Source organism: Lepidochelys kempii, chromosome 2 (assembly GCF_965140265.1).
Source record: "Lepidochelys kempii isolate rLepKem1 chromosome 2, rLepKem1.hap2, whole genome shotgun sequence".
NCBI classification, from domain to species: domain Eukaryota; kingdom Metazoa; phylum Chordata; order Testudines; family Cheloniidae; genus Lepidochelys; species Lepidochelys kempii.
This window is the reverse complement of record NC_133257.1, coordinates 40311942-40331899: the sequence shown is the minus strand read 5'-3', so window position 1 is coordinate 40331899 and position 19958 is coordinate 40311942. Positions and strand designations below refer to the sequence as shown.

Genomic DNA, 19958 nt, shown 5'->3' with positions numbered 1-19958 from the left:
CTGCATGATTTAGGAGATTAGTAATGGGACATAGAGCATTTTCAAATCTGGCCTAGACACTGATTGGTATTAAGCAAAACTTAATATAGTCAGTGGTCGAGGTGTAAAAAATTCGTGGTCCAAGTCCAGTTCTTAATGGGCAAGTATCCAATATCATACACACACATCTGGCACTAAATGACCAAAACTCTTTACAGACACTTGCTATTTTTAAGTGCTTATCTAGAAATGTATTCATGCAAAATGCTGCTTAGACACTTGTTTTGCACACATGAACTTCCAGTAGCATATGTGCAAAGCAGGCAATCAGCACCTCTTGTGATCATTAATTTAATTTTTACTGATACACTCTCTAGTAATTTTTCCTAGCAGATGTAGGTATCTTAGTACATAAAATACATCCTATTGTGCACTGGTGCTCTTAAATGTATACAGTACTTAGGCAAAGTGGGACCAGTTAATCCTGTGTTAATTTTTTTTGTAAATTCATTTCTTTTGTGTTTTTTTTAGAAATGAGTAAAAGCTGAGTCTTTACGGATATTAGGACCTTTATAACTAAATCGTCAATGATTTTAAAGCTTACATGGACCATCCTGATATTAATGATTTATCATACGATTGACTGTTACATACGTATTAAGGCCTTTATGATTTGTGGTACTAGTGCAGTTGGTGCATATGTGCAATAATACTGTATGCTAAAATCCTGTATTTTTGCACTTAAAATCAGCAAAGTTATTCTTTTTAATTTTGGAAAAATATTCAGTCAGAGACTTGAGATCTTCTATGCCAAGTTTTAACACAGATCAAATTTTTATGGCTGAATTATAAACCTCTGACAATAGACATTTATAGTGGAAACATTGACACAGTCTTCAGGATAGTGTCAAATGGTGCTGCCGTTTTAATAATGAATTAGTTACTTTCTTTTACTTCATTACATAAAAAACTTTTTTTTATGGATCCTAAATTACCATAAAACACATGCCAGAGTACATGGAGCAATGTTAGTGTAATTACGTTTATATTTATGTGAAACCCACCTCTTTATCTCTGTTGGTGGTCAGTCATTCCCATCTTTTTTAAACATTTCAATGTGTTCAAAGACTCATCTTACCCACGATTCATATTTTGTTGATTTTTGGTGATATTGTCCCTAGTTACCATATTTTTTCATTTTCAGTATGTGATTTACAGATAAAATACTTTAACTTTGTACATTGTCCTTAGAGATGTCAATAAAAGATTAGAACATTTGGTCTTATGCTGCTGGATAAACGTTGAAGTCAATCCTCAATTGTTAATAAAATAAGCAGTATAGTAATGTTCAATGTCAGTGTTCTTTTATACTATTCTAAAAGGATTTTTATACTGCTTGATTCCTGTAGGTTTAAATTATTGATTCAGTAGAGAAATATTTTCTTCATATATCATTATTGATTTGCTGCATTCTGATTTGATGTAAACAAGATGGTTACGTGCTTTAGTTAGAGAGCAGTTATAGAAAAAATTACCATTTAAATATATATATATACACACACTATTTTAAATGTTAGGTTTCTGATTGGATATAGGTGTTCTTTAAATGTGCTCTTGTAATTTATATTAATGAAGTCTGTGCCAGCCAATCAAATCACTGGATGGCTGGCATTCATTCATGAAAACTTTAAAAATGTTAAACTTCCCTGCTGTAAATGAAATGAATTTATAGCTTGAACCATTTCCTCTAGTAGATAAGTGTATTTATGTCCAAAATCATCATTACTGCAGTTGTCACTAACTAGTTGACTGTTTTAGCAGAGAGGCTAGAGTGGAAAGGTCTGGCCCTTATCTCAGTAAAATTAACCCAAATCCACAGCCAGTTCCCCTGGGACAGGTATGAGGAAGGCTGTCAGGTAGTTCGCATTAATGCTTCATGTACTGTACTTGTTCTGTAGTTAAATAGAGGGTGCCGTCTGTAGGAAGGTTTGTTTCATTTCATGGGAGTTACGTTTACTTAAAAACAATTTTTTTTGTATACCTGGGAACTAGTGTATTCATAAATTATCTCTTTGGGGGGTTGGGGGGGAGGTAGAGTGGGGACCTTCACGAAGACATTGGACTTCCAGTCTGTGATTCCTCCTTTATGGTGTTTCTCCAGTTTCAATCCCGCTGACCTCTATAAAATTACAGGAAACTTTTGAGATCCAATCCACAGATTCAGTCTGGGTTGCCACTGGCAGCTCCGTCTTCTCCTGGCACTGGACTAGATCTGACTGGTGCTCAAAATGGCTGCCAGTTTTTACCCCTGATAGAACTCGCGACTTATTGGTCAGAAGTGTCCAGCTTCTAATTAAGAGTGTATGTGTATACATGCATGACTGTCTGCCATTAATGAAGCCTTCCACACCAGCTTCAAAACCACTATTGAGCATGATTAACTTCCTGCACTCCTTTTCGTGTACTGAAATAACTACTTGTTTGCAATCACACAAATCTTTATACTGCCACCTTGACTGGGAAGGTTTCCAAATCAACTCAGAACAAGTAAAAGCGGCAGTTGTAATTACAGCAATAAATATTTTGGCTGAGCACCAAAAAATAAGAAGAAAAATGAAAAGGGGGTTATGTGTGCGGATGGCAATGTTTTCCTTATATTTTTCTACATTGTTGGATATCATCATGAGCATCTTGGACTACGTTTCTGATTTTATTTTTAGATGTTGGGTCAATAGCAATATGCAGAAGTGCATTTTGCCCTGTGTGGATACTTGGGACTATTATCAAGCCACTTTTCATGTTTCATGAACTATATATTGCATTAATGTCAATATTGATCCTTTTTATTCTATTAGTGGAGCTGTGAGTTTAAATCTGCCTGGCAGAATATATCTAGGATGATATGTAATTTATTATAATAGCTGATTTTGTGCTACACTGAAGATTATAAAAGAACGTAGCCACTTTTTTTTATCCATTTTGGGATTTTGCCTTTCAATTGTTTCTTCTTTGAGTGGTTCTGCATAGTCCCCTTTATGCATAATGCCCTAACTGGTCTACCCTTCCCCATAGCGTCTTTGAATGCTCTCAGGGAAAGGTTATATAAGGAGGTGTTGCACTCTCTACTGTCTGTCTTCCTTCCAGCTGCTTCAACCAGATGGAAGTGAGCTAATCTGGTCCTTCAGAGCTGGGTTTTTTAGATAATTGTTGTTGGTAGCTTATAATGTTAGTTAAATTCGAGAGTTTGTAGTTGTACTTAGTTTAATATAATTTTAGTTTTGGTTCTGTATGATGACAGAACCAAAGAAAAAGCAGATGTAAGAGGTGTTCTTTATGCCCAGCTATCTTCCCGGTGTCAGATGACCATGTTAGGTGACTTAAGAGTATTGGAGAAGGCCACTCTCCTTTTGGATGTTCTGTTTGTCAGATTTTTACATTCAGAGCTCATAAAGAATGGCAGAATAGACTGCAACTGTTCTTGCTTAAAGAAGCTGTTGTTGCTAAGCCATTGGTCTCCAAGAGATCATCAGATCCAAAGATTAAGAGAAAAGGAGTACTAGTGGCACCTTAGAGACGAACCAATTTATTTGAGCATAAGCTTTCGGGAGCTACAGCTCACTTCATCCGATGCTTATGCTCAAATAAATTGGTTAGTCTCTAAGGTGCCGCTAGTACGCCTTTTCTTTTTACGAATACAGACTAACACGGCTTCTACTCTGAAACCAAAGATTAAGAGGCCTGTTTTGGCTCTGGCTGCCTCATTTAGTAAGGCTAAGATGCCTAAAAGATTCTGTCTTCATCGGTTCCAGATGAAGTTCAGAAATTGCTTCTGATAGATGCTGAAAGAGGTATCCTAGGGTCCGTGGGGTCAAGAGTTTTATTCAAGATATTTCCTGGTGTGGAAAAAAGATGGGGATCTCTGACCAGTTTTAGATTTGAGGAAGTTGAACAGGTTTGTTTGAAGTTTTGTTTTTGAATGTGAATTCTAGCCTCCATAAGTCCCTTACTTTCAGTTATGGATTGGTTTACAACTTTTGATTTAACATATGTGTATTTCCATATTTCTATCTGCAAAATCATCATAAATACCTATGTTTTGTGGTGTCACAGGGACATTTTCAATACAAGGTCCTGCTTTTTGGCCTTTCTACAGTCCAAGAGTCTTTACAATGTAATTTTCTATATTAGCAATGCATTTCAGAAGGCAGGAAACCTCTGTTAACCCATATTTAGACAGTTGACTGCTGAAGTCTCCTTCACACAAATATCTGCTAGGCTACATCCAGTTTTGCTACCTCCGTTCCTACGGATTTATGATTGCTTCTGAATATTAAAAAGTCAAATCTATACTCCACTTAGATCCTATAAAGTGGATCTTCTATCCTGGACTTGGTAGTAGGAAGAGCTTTTCTCCCTGAGGAAAACATTCTGAAGATAGTACAATCTACTTTTGAGATACATCGTTGTTGAACTCAGAAAGTGATTTTCTTTTTGGGTCTGATGGGTCGTATGCCAGCAACTACTTGTTACTCAATTTGCATATTTCAGAATGAGGCAGTGAGACGCTGGTTGGGTTGGTTTACAAGCTGGACAACCTTCACATGTTCGTCACCATGCCTAAGAACATTTTAGATTCTTTGATGTGGTAGATAAAAGAACTAATGTTCTCGAGGGGATCTTGGTCAGTTCCCCTTTGCTGTCGATAATGATAAATCTGATGCATCGAACAATGGATGGGGAGCTCATCTGGAATCTTTCATAGTTCAAGGTGACTGGGTGTCCCAGGAATAGAATTTACACATAAATGTTTTAAGATTAAGGGCTCTTCATCTGGCTGTCAGGTCTTTTCTTCCTCATGTAAAGAGGAAGGTTGTTTCAGTTGCAACAGACAATACAGTGGCTATGCATTATGTCAACAAACGAGGTGCCCACTCTTTTCTGCTTTGTGCTAAGGCAGTCAATCAGTGGGATTGGAGCATTGTTTGTTTGTTTGGTGGCCATATATCTAGCAGGGGAGAGCAGCGTGTTGGCAGATCGGCTCACAGAAGCAGTTTCAGATGCACGAGTGATCACTGAAAGATTATGTGGGCAAGAGATTTTCTCCAGCTGGAGTCTGTCCAAACAAAATGATTCAACAAAATGTCTCTTCTGTTCAAGAGCATGAAAGAACAGTCAGTCCATCTCGGTCACTTTCCCTCTCTTTCCGTTAATTCAGAAGGTGGTGAAGAAGATCGGACAGGACAAGGCAAGAATGATCCTGATTGTTCTAGCTTGGCCGAGGCAACATGGACCTGCTCCAGCTGTCATAGAGAACCAGTGTACTTCTTCCTTTGTCTCCAAACCTATTGTCACCGCAGCAAGGCAGGAGTGTTCTTTCAGATCCCAAGTGTCTCCATCTGATGGCCTGGACTATAGGACTTTGATTAATCTAGAAATATCTTGTTCCATGTTGCTGCAGAATGTATTCATTCTAGAAAACAATCTGTGAGGAAATATTACTTGAAATAGGTTAATTTGCTTCTTGGATGCAAGGCAAATCTGACTTATTAGTTTCCATTTCTATTCCCTATATATTAGAGTATTTGATATATTTAAAGTCTGAGGGGCTAATTCTTTGAGTTCATTTAGTGGATCTTTCAGATTATGATGCTTTGATTGATGGTAGGTCATTATTTGTACATGATACAGTTAAAAGGTTTATGAAGGGGTTATCTAACTTGTATTGTTCCTGTGGAGATATGGTTCCACCATTGGATCTGAATTTGGTTTTATCTAGGCATATGAAGTCTCCTTCTGAACCTGTGGCAGAGTGCTCTTTATTTTATTTATTTATTAAAACTGTGGTTGTTTCTGCTATAACATCAGCCAGAAGCATGAGCGAATTATATCCCTATTTCTCATAAGGACAAGATGGTTCTTGGACTTGATCACAAAAATAGTATTTGAGTTTCACTTCAGTCGGACAGTTAATTTACCAGTGTTTTTTCCAAAGCCACATGCTAATAAAGGGGAATCTCCTTTAGATACTTTAGACGCTAGAATGGTTTTAGACTATTTTTTAAATAGAGCAGAAGATTTTAGGTGGTCTTTTTGGTTATTTGTTTCTTGTGCTAAGAATCATGTGGGTTACAGTGTAGTTGTCCATACTATTTTCAGATGGGTTAAACAATGTATCTTTAAATATTAGAAGTTAGCAGCATTCCCTCTGTCTACTGTTATGAGATGTCATGTCACTAAGGCAGTTGAAGGATCCTTTGCTTATTTTAAACATGTTCCTGTCGGGGAAATCTGTAAACCTGCTACTTGGAAGTCAGTCTGTACATCTACTAAATTTGCTTTGGATTTGGTTTCGAGAGCAGATGCGAGATTTGGTAGAGCGGTGCTTCAATCATCACTTAATTAGAGCTCTGTTTCCTTCTGTGTTTTTCAGTACTGCTTGCCAAAGTACCCATAAGTGGGAATATGTAGAGCCACTTGAAGAAATGAAGGTTACTTACATGTAACCAGAGGGTTTTTTTGATGTGACCCCGCATATTTGCTTTTCCCACCCACCTTCCCCATCTTTGTTAGCATCCTATCTTGGTTTCTCTGGGTCAGTGATAGCAGGAACTGAGATGGCAGAGGGCACAGGGCCCCTTATATAGCCTCACCCTCAGAACATTTGAGGATGTTGAAAGGAAGGGCAGGAGGGGGCACAAGTGTGCTCTAACAGGCACTGTTTGGAGAAGATTCTACTGTTAGGCTGTATCAGTCAGCACATTACCCATAAGGGTAAATATGCAGAATCATCTTGAAGAACTTCATTTTTATGGCATAATCACCAATTGATTTAAAAAATTTTTTTTTTGAGTATCAGGGACAAATGGAGACAGATTTTGAATGACGCTGCTGAAGGGTTGCTGGAAGCCCTGAAACATGGACTTAAATTACCAACCTGGCTATGTTTTGATGAAAATAGCAATGAAATGTCTCATTTGTGGGGTCATATTCATTAGTGTTTTTTTCTTCTGCTTCAGCAAAGTTTCATGTTGTGGTATATTTGATCATGAAGAACCCAAAGAAACCAGTTTTCTGTACTTTTAAATGGGCATGACTTTTCTTTTCTTGCTATGTAACAATGTTTATATTTTACTTTTGAAAATTATTTATTTTCATTAGTGCAGTTGCTTCTTTTCTACCACTTCCCTCAACCTTAGGCATGTTGACTCAGATAAATTCATACACTGCTGATGCTTAGTTATCACTAAACACCAAGCATCCATTTGCAGTACTATTCAGCAACTTTCCATCTCCAGAAGTTGGAATGAGAAACAGCCATCTACTGATTTCAACGCTGTAAAGCAAGGGTAGTCCATTATTTTTTTCAAGGTCCCAATTTCTTGGTCAGGTATAGTCAAGGCCAATATTTTTAAAAAACAACAATAATGATAATAAGTAAATAAGATTTTGGGGTCCATTCAAAAGTGTCTGGTGGTCCAGATTTGGCCTGTGGTCCACTTACTGACTACACCAGCTGTAAAGTATAAAGACTGTTATGGATGAGCTAAACAGCTTTAAATAGAACACCTTCCAAAATTTTTTAAATTTTAGTAAATCAAGCCGCCTTCACAGTTCCTACTTCTACACATTCTTCTCTCTTCAGCTTCCAGTGATTAATTCCAACCACTGATCATCCACCTCTCTTCAGTCACTACTCTCCAGCCATTCTCTTATCTTCTCTGGAGTTCTAGAGAGTTTCCTTATTTCCTAATCGATATAATTAGGCATAAAAATATGTATATTTTGTTCTCATTTTGCTTTCACCTTTTTAGAATAACTACTTGTCATTCGCAGATTGAAATTAGGAACTTGATGTTTCTAGGATCAAACTTTCAAATATATAGACATACGATGCTTCAAAAAAAAAAAAATGAAAAAACGAACAAACCTTCCAAAACCCAGCTGACTTGAATTTTTCTTCAGGGTGGTGGTTTTTTTTATTGTTGCAATGGTTTTTACAGCCCTGGAATGCTTTGATCATTTTCTCCTACATAGCAAAATGTGTTCAATCAATTTCAGACACCCCAAACTTTAGTGTAGAATGTTCTCCTTTATTGTAACATAAGTTGTTATAAAAATGTAAATTAAAGTATTTTTCATGCACACATCTCTGCCATTAATACAGTAAAATGTTGTTTTTATTTAGGTTCCAAAGTGTGAATGTTTTTGACTTAAAGATATTATAATGTTGTGATACTGTTTTTGAAGAGAAAAAAATAGGGATGTTCTATCTATAGCATCATATCTTACATTTTAAAACTTGATTTTAGTGAAAACAATTATGATTTTTTTTGCTTTATATTCTTTATATTGTAGATTCATACGTTAGTTGAAAGTTTGAAGCTTTCCATCACTGATCAGCAGCTCCCTATGTTTATACGCATAATGCAGCTTGGGATTGCTCTTTACTATGGAGAATTGGGAAACTTTAAAGAAGGAGAAAATGAAGACCTAGTTTGTCATACTAAAGATATATTGGGAAACATCTCAGGTACATATAACTGTTATTTCTCAACCAAAAATAATTGTGTTTTATTTTCTGATTTTTAAAAATGTGAGTGTTCAACACAAACTATTACAGTGTCTTGACAATCTGTAATCTGGTAGAGCTAATACATTGTGCTATGTAAGTGTGTAATACTCTTAACATTATTTGTGTGTTATGCTGAGAAAGCTATTTTGATTATCCTAGCTAAGCTGAGGTTGTTTCTGGACAAAACTTTGGATTTTGATGATCATGCAATGTAGCGGGAGACTTGGGGTTGTTAGTTAGTATTTGATATTTTTTAATTTAATTAAAATATAGCTTTTTGATTTTGTTTTTGTGTTTTGACTTTGAAACTATATATATACATATATTTATTTTATACATATATTATATTGAACACTTGTTCAAGTGGTTGCACATGTGAATTTCATTCTTGGTGTCTGTGTACCCAGTGTATGGCCATCAGAAACTTTTTCTCTCAGCAGTATCCGGTGAGTGGCTTGAGCGCTGTTTGCCGTCACTTTCCACTGCGTGTAGGTATAAAAGACAAAGCTGCCCCCAGCCCCTCTGTTTCTTCTGATCTTCTGCGACGGTCGTTGGAACCCCTTTTCATTGCTAGAACAGCTTTCTCTCAGCCTTTATGTACATAGTCTAGTTGTAATTAGTAGTTGTAGTTAGTTTAGTTTTAGTAGTTTAAAAAAAAGTTAAGATTTTATAGTTTTTCCTTGTTTCAGGTTTCTGTTGCCGCCACCGAGGCATGCCTGGGTCACCAGGCTTCAAATCATGTGCTTCTTGCTCAGAACCTATGCCTGTGAGTGACTGTGTTGGGGCGGTGCCCCACCTCCAGGCCAGATTGGGCTACAGCAGGCCAGAGCGGCTGTGCAGACAGGCAGCCAATCAGAGATGGCCTGCGGGGAGCCAATCACAGGAGAGCAAGAGGCAGCCAATCAGGGTTAGGCTAGGCCTTATATAAAGGCTGCCCAGGCAACAGGCAGGCAGTCTCTCCCAGACCTTCAAAGGGGAAGGTCTGACTCCTGAATGAGGAGACAAGCACCTGGGATAGCGCAGTGCTGGGCAGGCTCGGGGGAGCAGAAGGGGGTGAGTGTGGACTAGGGGGCATGCTGGAGGGCAGTGTCCTGAAAGAGGACGCTGCAAGAAGGGAACAACACGGGTCCGGACGCCAACAGAGAGCGAGAGACTGACAGGACACCACCAGTGGAGGGCGCTCCACATGGACTGAGCTAATTCCCAGAGGTACCAACAGGAGGCGCCGCGGTGGTGAGTCCCAGCCATGTCACAGTGACCCATACAGCATTTATTACAAATACCTGGGTGGGGCACATGTGATGGACCAGTGCCAGATTTGCCAGGACTTCAAGCATAGAGTGAAAAGCGATAGGGAGGCTAGGCTGAAGTTCCAGCTCATGGACGTGGAGCTGAGATGACCCTCAGAGCTGTCCTGGTCTGACTCTGTGCCAAGTGCTGCAGCTTCAGTCAGAAGTTTGCCTCCAAGAGTGTCAGAGTCCCGGCACTGGTCACTGTCACCTGTGCCTAGGAAGGAGCATAAGTCTTCCAGAGAGGCTCTGATCAGAGGAAGATCTCCACCCCCAAGTCTGCAAAGCAGGGGGAAAGGGAGTCAAGGCAACTGAGATCTAATCACCCCTCCTCCAAATCCGTGCCTAAAACTGCACAAAGAAAAGGAGTACTTGTGGCACCTTAGAGACTAACCAATTTATTTGGGCATAAGCTTTCGTGAGCTACAGACTGGGAGTGGCTAAGTCATTATGCAAGGTAACCTATTTCCCCTTGTTTTTTTTTTACCCCCCCCCCCCCCAAAGACGTTCTTGTTAAACCCTGGATTTGCGCTGGAAATGGCCCAGCTTGATTATCATACACATTGTAAGGAGAGTGGTCACTTTAGATAAGCTGTTGCCAGCAGGAGAGTGGGGTGGGGGGAGGTATTTTTTCATGCTTTGTGTGTATATAAGATCTTCTACACTTTCCACAGTATGCATCTGATGAAGTGAGCTGTAGCTCACGAAAGCTTATGCTCAAATAAATTGGTTAGTCTCTAAGGTGCCACAAGTACTCCTTTTCTTTTTGTGAATACAGACTAATACGGCTGTTACTCTAAAACTGCACAGTTAGCTCCAGTCCCAGAATGGGCACCGTTGAGTCCTGTGCCAGAAATGACACTATTAACTTCAGCAGCACTGCATCAATCAGATATGATCTTGGTGCTGAGTACCCTGGAGGCGTTTGCAGCATCGAGGAGTTTACTTTGTTTGTTGGTGCTGATATTGTTGGCGGTACAGGAATCAGCTCCTACGGTACTGTTAAATCGCCCTGTGCCAACATCTGTGGTGCAGCACCTTGTAGTGCACCAGCTGCCTACTTCCTGGACAGTCTACTCATTTGTGCCATCTAAGAGGAAGCTGGCAACGATGGTGTCTCTCTAGCCATCAGTGGGTTCTTGGCCCCAATCACTGGAATCAACTTGGATAGACCCTCCATGGTCTGTAGAAGGGAATTCTTCTTCATTGGACCCCGAGGTGGCCTCATATCTGTCAGTCGTGAAGCAGTACCCACTGCTTTCCACGTAGATCCTTCCTCTCTGGGTACACTATTGAACCCAAAATGGGAGCTTCTGTGGGAATGTGGCGAGGAGGTCATTGGGATCTGGTCCCTTATCAGCGGCTCTTTTGGAACCACTGGGGTTTTCCCCCAGCTTCTGAATCCTCCCCTCCTTGTTCTTCCTCAGTGCCCTTGTCCAGGAGGAGTGAGTCCTTGCATGAAGCTGCCCCACTTGCAGTGTCTGATATTGGGCCCAATGCAAACTATCAGGAAGAGGTTCTGAAGGAGCCAGCAGAACATCTTGCAGAAGAAGTTCAACCACTTCTAGTCTTCTCCACTCTGGATGAGATGATTTCCTTGGAGGCAACATCACTCCCTCCGGACCACTACAAAACTTATCAGGAATTGTTAGAGGGGTGCTTCAGACTTGGGGAATCATGTCCAGGAGGTCAGAGAGTCCTCTCTTTGCCTGATCAATGTATTAACTATGCCAGGTCCACCTAGAGTGCACTGCCAATCAATGAGGTGATTTTGGAGCCCATAAAGACACTATGGCACACCTCATCTTCCTTGTCTCCTACCTTGAACCTTGTGGAGCACAAGTATTATGTGCCCTACCACGGGTTTAACTGTCTGTTCTCCCATCCTCCTACAGGGTTGCTAGTGATTGCAGCGACTAACGAAGGGATCACCAGAGGCTTCAAGCTCCCACCCCCAAATCAAGAGGCAAAGAAATGTGACTTATTTGGTATTGGGGGTATTGTAGCTTAGAATCGCTAACCACGGGTTCTCCTGAAATGTTCTGATTTTAATTTCTGGGGCTCCATGGAGAAATTCAAACATCTGCTCCCTGAGAATGGTAGACAGGAGTTCTCTTCCCTGGTGAACAAGGACAGATTAGTAGTGAGAACTTGGCTGCAAGCTGGGCTGGATGTGGCAGACTTGGTAGCTAAGGCTATCGCTTCTGCAGTCTCCGTGTGGAGGTCTTCATGGCTGCAGTCTTCTGGTCTACCCTATGAAGTCCAGAATATTATTCAGGACTTGCCTTTTGAGGGTACTTTTCTGTTCTCAGAACAGACAGACATCAAGCTTCCTGGCCTTAAGGACTCAAAGGACACCTTGAAGTCCTTGGGTTTGTATGTATCTGCCCCAATCAGAAAGCACTGTCAGACTCAGCATTATCCTGCTTTTCTCCTCATCAAGACCAGAATTAAAAAAACCTGGGTTATAGGAACAGACCTCCCACTCCTTCTGCTTCGGTTCTAGCTCCTGGTCCTCCTGGACACCTTCTAAACAGTTATTCTGATGGGTCAGTCAAGGATTCCATACCAGTCTCCATATTTCCAGACCCTATCTCAAACATTTGCAAAGTCTTCCCACTTCCTCAGTGCTTGGTCCCAAATTACTTCAAACCAGTGGGTCTTAAACACTGAAAATGGGATATACCCTCCAATTTGTTTCTACCCCTTCCTGCCTCCCTCCCTCCCTCCCACCCTTCCTCTGCAGGCCATTCTCATGAGGAGCTCCTGCTCCAGGAGGTACAATCTGTCCTCAAGGGAGGGTACCGTAGAGGATGTTCCACAGTATCACAGAGGGAAAAGGTTTCATTCCTGCTATTTCCTAATATTGAAAAAAGAAAAGCAGGATATGTGGCACCTTAGAGACTAATAAATGTATTTGAGCATAAGCTTTCATGAGCTACAGCTCACTTAAACTTATGCTCAAATAAATTTGTTAGTCTCTAAGGTGCCACAAGTACTCCTTTTCTTTTTGCGAATACAGACTAACATGGCTGCTACTTTGAAACCTAATATTGAAAGTGAAGCGAGCTGTCAGACCAATTTTAGACTGCATCAACTCAAGAAATTCTTTTAAAAGATAGTTTTGTATGGTTACCCTAGCTTCTATTATCCTGTCATTTGAGACTAGTTTGCCACCATTGTCTTTAAAAAATGCCTGCTTCCATGTAGTGATCAGTCAAGCTCATGGACAGTATTTCAGGTTTTTGGTAAATCAAAATCATTACCAGTTCACCATACTACCATTTGGCTAGTCAGCAGCTCCCAGGGTTTTTACAAAGGTTATGGCAATGATAGCTGCATTCCTCAAAAGATTGGAAGTGCAAGTTTATCCCTGTCTGGACGACTGGCTTGTCAAAGGCCAATCAGGGTGCAGATACTGTTAAGTGCATCTCTGATCCAGTCAATGTTCAATGCTCTGGGACTTAGTGCAGTGAAGTTTGTCCTGTCGCTGATCCAAAGGATACAGTTTATAGGGACAGTACTGGATTTGACTCAGGCCAGAGCTTTTTTTCTGGACTTGAAGTTTCAGACAATTCAATCGGTTGTTATAGATCTCAAAACTTACCTGGTCACAACAACGTGACACTGTTTGAGGCTGCTGGGGCACATAGCCTTCTTCCCAGTATGTCAGACTGTGCCTTGGAATTCTGCAGGGTTTACTGGCCTTTGTTTACTCACAGGGCTGTCACCATCTAGACTTGGTAGTGATTATGTCTTCTCATGTCCTCATCTCCCTAGATTGGTGGACAGGTCTGGCCAATGTATGTGTGGGCTTTCTCTTTGCCCCCCTGTAACTGATGGTTCTGCCCTTGGCTGAGTAGTTCTCTACAGACTCAGAGTCTACGGTCTGCAGAGGACTTAACTTTAACATCAACATCAGTGTCAGAGAGCTGAAAGCTGTCAGCTTGGCCTGCCAAGTTCTTCTGCAGCAGATCAAGTGAAAAACCCTTAGTTCTGACAGACAACACATCAGCAGTGTTCTACCTCAACAAATAGGGAGGAGCCCGCTCTTCTCCACTTTGTCCAGAGGCAAGTCTGCTTTGGGAGTTCTGCGTTGCCAACTGGATAGATCTAGAAGCTTTTTTACTTATCAGGCTCCAAAACCATCTGGCAGACCACCTGAGCTGGTCGTTTGAGTTACTATGAATGGTCTCTTTGCTCGGTTGTGGTCAGATACATCTTTCAATGGTGGGGGTCTCCCCAAATAAGCCTTTTTGTGACAAGGATCAACAGTGTCTTCAGTTATGTTACCTGTGAAGTGGCATCCTGGGTTCCCTGACAGATACATTCATACTACCATGGTCTCACAGGCTCATCTATGCTTTCTCACTAATTCATCTCATTCATGGGGTATTACTAAGGCTAAGATGGGACCAGGCCAGAGTAATACTCATAGTCCCAGCATGGATCTGTCAACACAGGGACTGCACTCTTTCCGCACTCTCAGTGAAACCACCTATTTCACTTCCAGTGGACTTGAACTTAATTTCCCAAGATCATGGAAGTCTACTCCACCTGATCCTGCAATCTCTTCATTTAACTGCATCGATGCTCCATGGCTAGATATTAGGGAGCACTCTTGCTCAACAGGGTGCTAAACAGTAGAAAGCCCTATCAGGGCTACTTACCTCTGTAAATGGATATGTTTTTCCATCTGGTTGTGCTATTCTGGACTCTTGCTGTCCCGTTCTTTAATTCAATGCATACTAAATTACTTATTATACCTGAAACATCAAGGATTGGCTGATCTATCAAGGTACATCTAGCAGCTATTTCAGCTTTCCACTCTAAGGTGGATAATTGGTCTATTTTTTCAAACCACATGTCAATAAGGTTTTTGAAAGGCCTAGTCAAATTGTATCCTCAGGTGCATGATCCTGTTCCCCTGTGGGATCTAAACTTAGTGTTGTCAAGGCTTATGGGGCTTACATTTGAGCCTTTGGTCACTTGCTCTCTGCTACATCTGTCAGTGAAAGTGGCATTTTTGATTGCTATTACCTATGCCAGAAGGGTGGGAGAGCTGTGTGCTGCATTAATGTCTGGGCCTCCCTATACTATCTCCTTTAAGGACAAAGTTTACCTGCACCCTCATTCGATGTTTGTTGCGAAGGTGGTGTCTGCTTTCCATTTCAACCAGCCTGTTTACATACCTGCAATATTCCTAAAACTACATTCGAGCAGGGAAGAGGATGTTTGCACATGATGGACATCAGAAGAGCTCTGGTGTTCTGCCTTGACAGAACCAAGCAGTACTAAATCCTTTCAACTTTTCGTGGTGGTTGCAGACAGAATGAAAGAACAATTTGTCTCTTCTCAGATTTCAGAGTAACAGCCGTGTTAGTCTGTATTCGCAAAAAGAAAAGGAGTACTTGTGGCACCTTAGAGACTAACCAATTTATTTGAGCATGAGCTTTCGTGAGCTACAGCTCACTTCATTGGATGCATACCGTGGAAACTGCAGCAGACTTTATATACACACAGAGAATATGAAACAATACCTCCTCCCACCCCACTGTCCTGCTGGTAATAGCTTATCTAAAGTGATCATCAGGTTGGGCCATTTCCAGCACAAATCCAGGTTTTCTCACCCTCCACCCCCCACACAAATTCACTCTCCTGCTGGTGATAGCCCATCCAAAGTGACAACTCTTTAGACAATGTGTATGATAATCAAGTTGGGCCATTTCCTGCACAAATCCAGGTTCTCTCACCCCCTCACCCCCCTCCCAAAAACCACACACACAAACTCACTATCCTGCTGGTAATAGCTCATCCAAAGTGACCACTCTCCCTACAATGTGCATGATAATCAAGGTGGGCCATTTCTAGCAGGATAGTGAGTTTGTGTGTGTGGTTTTTGGGAGGGGGTGAGGGGGTGCTGGAAATGGCCCACCTTGATTATCATGCACATTGTAGGGAGAGTGGTCACTTTGGATAAGCTATTACCAGCAGGAGAGTGAGTTTGTGTGTGTGGTTTTTGGAGGGGGGTGAGGGAGTGAGAGAACCTGGATTTGTGCAGGAAATGGCCCACCTTGATTATCATACACATTGTGAAGAGAGTGGTCACTTTGGATGGGCTATTACCAGCAGGAGAGTGAGTTTGGGGGGTGGGGGGCATGGAGGGTGAGAAAACTTGGATTTGTGCTAGAAATGGCCCAACTTGATGATCACTTTAGATAAGCTATTACCAGCAGGACAGTAGGGTGGGAGGAGGTATTGTTTCATATTCTCTGTGTGTATATAAAGTCTGCTGCAGTTTCCACGGTATGCATCCAATGAAGTGAGCTGTAGCTCACGAAAGCTCATGCTCAAATAAATTGGTTAGTCTCTAAGGTGCCACAAGTACTCCTTTTCTCTTCTCAGAGAATTTCTTCTTGGGTAATCTCATGTATACGCATGTGCTCTGACCTAGCTAGTGTCACCCCACCAAGCAGAGTCACAACTCATTCGATGAGATCTCAATTTAACTCTGCAGCTTTTCTAGCACATATTACAATTCTGGACATTTGTTGCAGGGTAACCGGTTCTCAGTCCACACATTTGCTTCCTATTATGCCATCATTTAGGACTTGAGAGACGATGTTAGAGTTGGATGAGTTGTCCTCCAAACTTTATTTAGACAGACTCTGATCCCACCTCCTGTTTCACAGCTTGTGGGTCACCAAGAGTGCAAAGCACTCTAAAAAGAAAAATGGTTATTAATCTGTTTTGTAACAGTTCTTCGCAAGGTGTTGCATATGCCTTTTCCACAACGTGCCTTCCTACCCCTCTGCACTAAAGTTCCGGCAAGAAGGAACTGAGAGGGTGCTGGGTGTGGCTCTGCCCTTTTATATCTGCATGCAATGGCGTGCATCAGTTATCATTCAGGGAAATAGGTTACTACGGCCATGCGCTGGGTCACATGCACAGACAACAAGAGTGAAACAGACATGTGCAACACATCTCAAAGAACAAGTTATGGAACAGGTTAATAACCCTTTTTTCCCCCTTAAGTGTTAAACTGCAAAGTATCTCCTAAATAAATGTTTTGCATGGTGTTTTCACTAGTGCTGTGTTTTGTTTTATTCTCTTTCTCCTTATTGTGAGAGATGGTATATACCCCGTTTTATCTGATGTTTTATGATCACTTAATAATGGTTATTGTTTGTTGAAGCAATAAATCAGGTGTGTAGCTTTGATGGTTTATTTTATTCTTCTGATAGTTATATCTTTCCTTGTATTTCAATATAAAATATCAAGTAAGTAATTTTATATGTTAATGACTGGGTTTGAAAAGACTTTCAGAATTCAAGATGTCATGTCTGTCTTAATCAAAAGCAGTTAAGATACTGAGCATCCCACACGCTTATCAGAAAACTTTGTTTTGTAGTGGGGCATTGGGCAGAAGAAAGAGGGAAAGGAGGTATTATGTAAATTATCTACTTTTCTCATTTTTGATTTACATCTTTGGTGGCGGTGGGGAACTAATTTAGAGTTTTTGTTTTTAATTTCATTTTAAGAAATAATTTTACATAGGTCTCTAATGTTAACAATCAAGAGTACTCCCTAAAAAGGTCCACAACATTCTTGCAGGACATGTGAAGGTGCTCTGGTAATGGTAGGCTGTGTTGTTGTTGCTGTTAGGATGTTTTGGTAGTTTAAAGCTTCCCAGATGAATTTTAAGAGTAATTCATTTTTTTCAGTGAATGAATTACCACGTGAATAAGAAAATTCTTAACAATGTATCTGAAAAAAAAAATCTTATGTGCTCTGTGGTTTTAAGGAAGTAATTTACTGTTGGAAAGATGTTTGTAGCGGAAACTTATTTGCCAGAAATGTAGCATCTAATATTGGTTGGCACAGATGATAATTTCAGTCTAATGCCAGATTTGGAATTTACTGTCATGCTTCTGCTATGTGGAACTGAGCAAAAAAATTAGTCTATCAGAATTGTCAGTAGTGCTCCTATATTTTTTTCTGAATCTGAAAACTAGTCTTTAAAGGAAATTATATACCTTGTGAGGAATGAAGAGTTTGAGAGGGCAAAAGGGGAGGTGGAGCAGCAGTCTGTTAAAAATGGCATTACCATGTCTTAGTCACTAACAACTCAGATCCATAAGTGTTCCAGAATATTTTCTTCTATGTCCTAACAGATAAAACACAAGCTGGGGTATTTGTTGGTGTCTGCTGAAAGACGCCGCTTGGGAGGGTCAAGAAGGGTCACATGCCCCTCCCCAGATGCCTGATGGGGGCACATTCACCAGGGAACTGCATTGGCAAAAGGAGCAGAACATGGGGCTACCTTCCCCAGCCTTTCCATGCAGCTGCGTCTCCTGGGATCTGTACGGTCCCACTGGAGGACAGGGCTGGGGCAGTACCGGTACAGCTGCACTGGAGGAGCTGCCAGCGATGTTCTGCTCCTTTTGCCGCTGTGGTTCCTGGGAGAGCCCTGCGGTTCAGTTCAGTGCTCCCAGGAGCCAGCGCCCTGCACCGGCAGCTCCTCTGGCACAGCTGTATCTGTCTTCTGGTGGGGCTGTGCTGACTTCAGGAGATGCAGCTGCATGGAAGGGCTGGGGGCAGTACAGCCGCGGTGAAGGAGCTGCCAGCATGGGGCTGCCCTCCTTTTGCCTGAAATCGGTATCTGGCATAGCGGGAGGATAGCACCTCACACCCCACAGGTAAAGTGGGATGCGGAGGGGACGGGGAGGAGTCACGGGGAGGGTTTAAGTGGGGAGGTCACATTTCCCCTTTAGCTCATGCCCCTCTTTGTGTCCCTCCCATGAGTTGCCAAGTCCACCACATCACACTAGGTAACAGGCTGATCTGCTTCTTAAGCAGCTATCTATAATATGTAGGAAAAAAACTGCGTTATCTGGCAATTTGAGTGATGTACTGCCAATATTAAGGTTTCAGAGTTGTAGCCGTGTTAGTCTGTATCAGCAATATTAAAACATCCTGAGAATTTCTTAATATTATAGATTATAATTTCTTAATTCAAAAACTGTTGCATCTAACACAAAGGAATTCTATATTGCACCTCATCTTGACAGATAAGAGCAACTTATCACAGAACTAAAAATTAACAGCAGCATTAAGTACAAGTGATCATGACTTGATCAAATTTATAATTCAATGGCAAAAAAATTGTTAATGCTGAGTTAAGGTTTCTGGGTAGTATTTCGTCCCCTTGCAGCTGAAAACCAGGAAATGCACAGTTAAGGTAGTTCATGCAGCCTTAACTGCCCTTTTTCTAACATGCTCATCTTCTTTTTCTGTCTCCTCCCCACTTGATGTAACAAAAAGTTTGGTTAGACTGGCTACTTACTGTATTCTGCTGTGTTCACAGTAAAAATGTTATGTAGTAACAGAGACCACTTGTAGCAAGTAACATGAGTTATTAAATCTTTAATACACAGGTCTACAAAGATTCAGACTAGTAACGTCAATGGCAGGGTGCTCACCTGGGGCACTGGTATTGGGAATTCCCTTGAATGACCTAGACAAGCATAAAATGGCTGCATAGAAACCTTCTCATGTTTTTTTCTTTATTTGTGCGTGCACACTGTAATCCTTCTGGACTGCACATCTACTCATGTGAAGAAGTGAACATATTCTTATATACTTTTCACAGTTTGGGTCCCCAGAGACTTAGTGGGTGCCATGCACTAGCTTGGGTAAAACTTGACAGATTGAGACCATTTTGTCCCACATCACATCAATAGTTTGAGCTCCAGCTTGGAGCCAAAACAAAAAAAATAAAAAAAGGCCACATATAAACTTTTTAAACAATGGCTATCTTTTTCAGGGCTTGTATCTCCACAACCACTAGTTCCAGTGATCCCACATTAGGGTCACTAAGCTTATTCTGGATCTTCCTGAGGCACATCAAATTTCAAAGGAATCTGACTAAGCCAGTGGTTCCCAAACTTGTTCCGCCGCTTGTGCAGGGAAAGCCCCTGGTGGGCCGGGCCAGTTTGTTTACCTGCTGCGTCCGCAGGTTTGGCCGATCGTGGCTCCCAGTGGCCGCGGTTCACTGCTCCAGGCCAATGGGAGCCGCTGGAAGCGGCAGCCAGTACGTCCCTCGGCCCGCGCTGCTT

General features: G+C 41.3%; 1 protein-coding gene across 16 annotated transcripts in view; it reads left to right on the top strand.

Moving 5' to 3' along the window:
• The window catches only part of VPS13B (vacuolar protein sorting 13 homolog B), a 921287-nt gene that overhangs the window by 106897 nt on the left and 794432 nt on the right, over positions 1-19958 (top strand). For all 16 annotated transcript variants that reach the window (XM_073330465.1, XM_073330462.1, XM_073330464.1 and 13 more), the window contains exon 7: positions 8335-8509. In XM_073330465.1, the coding sequence (XP_073186566.1) occupies positions 8335-8509 (175 nt within the window). The remainder of the gene's footprint in view (positions 1-8334; positions 8510-19958) is intronic.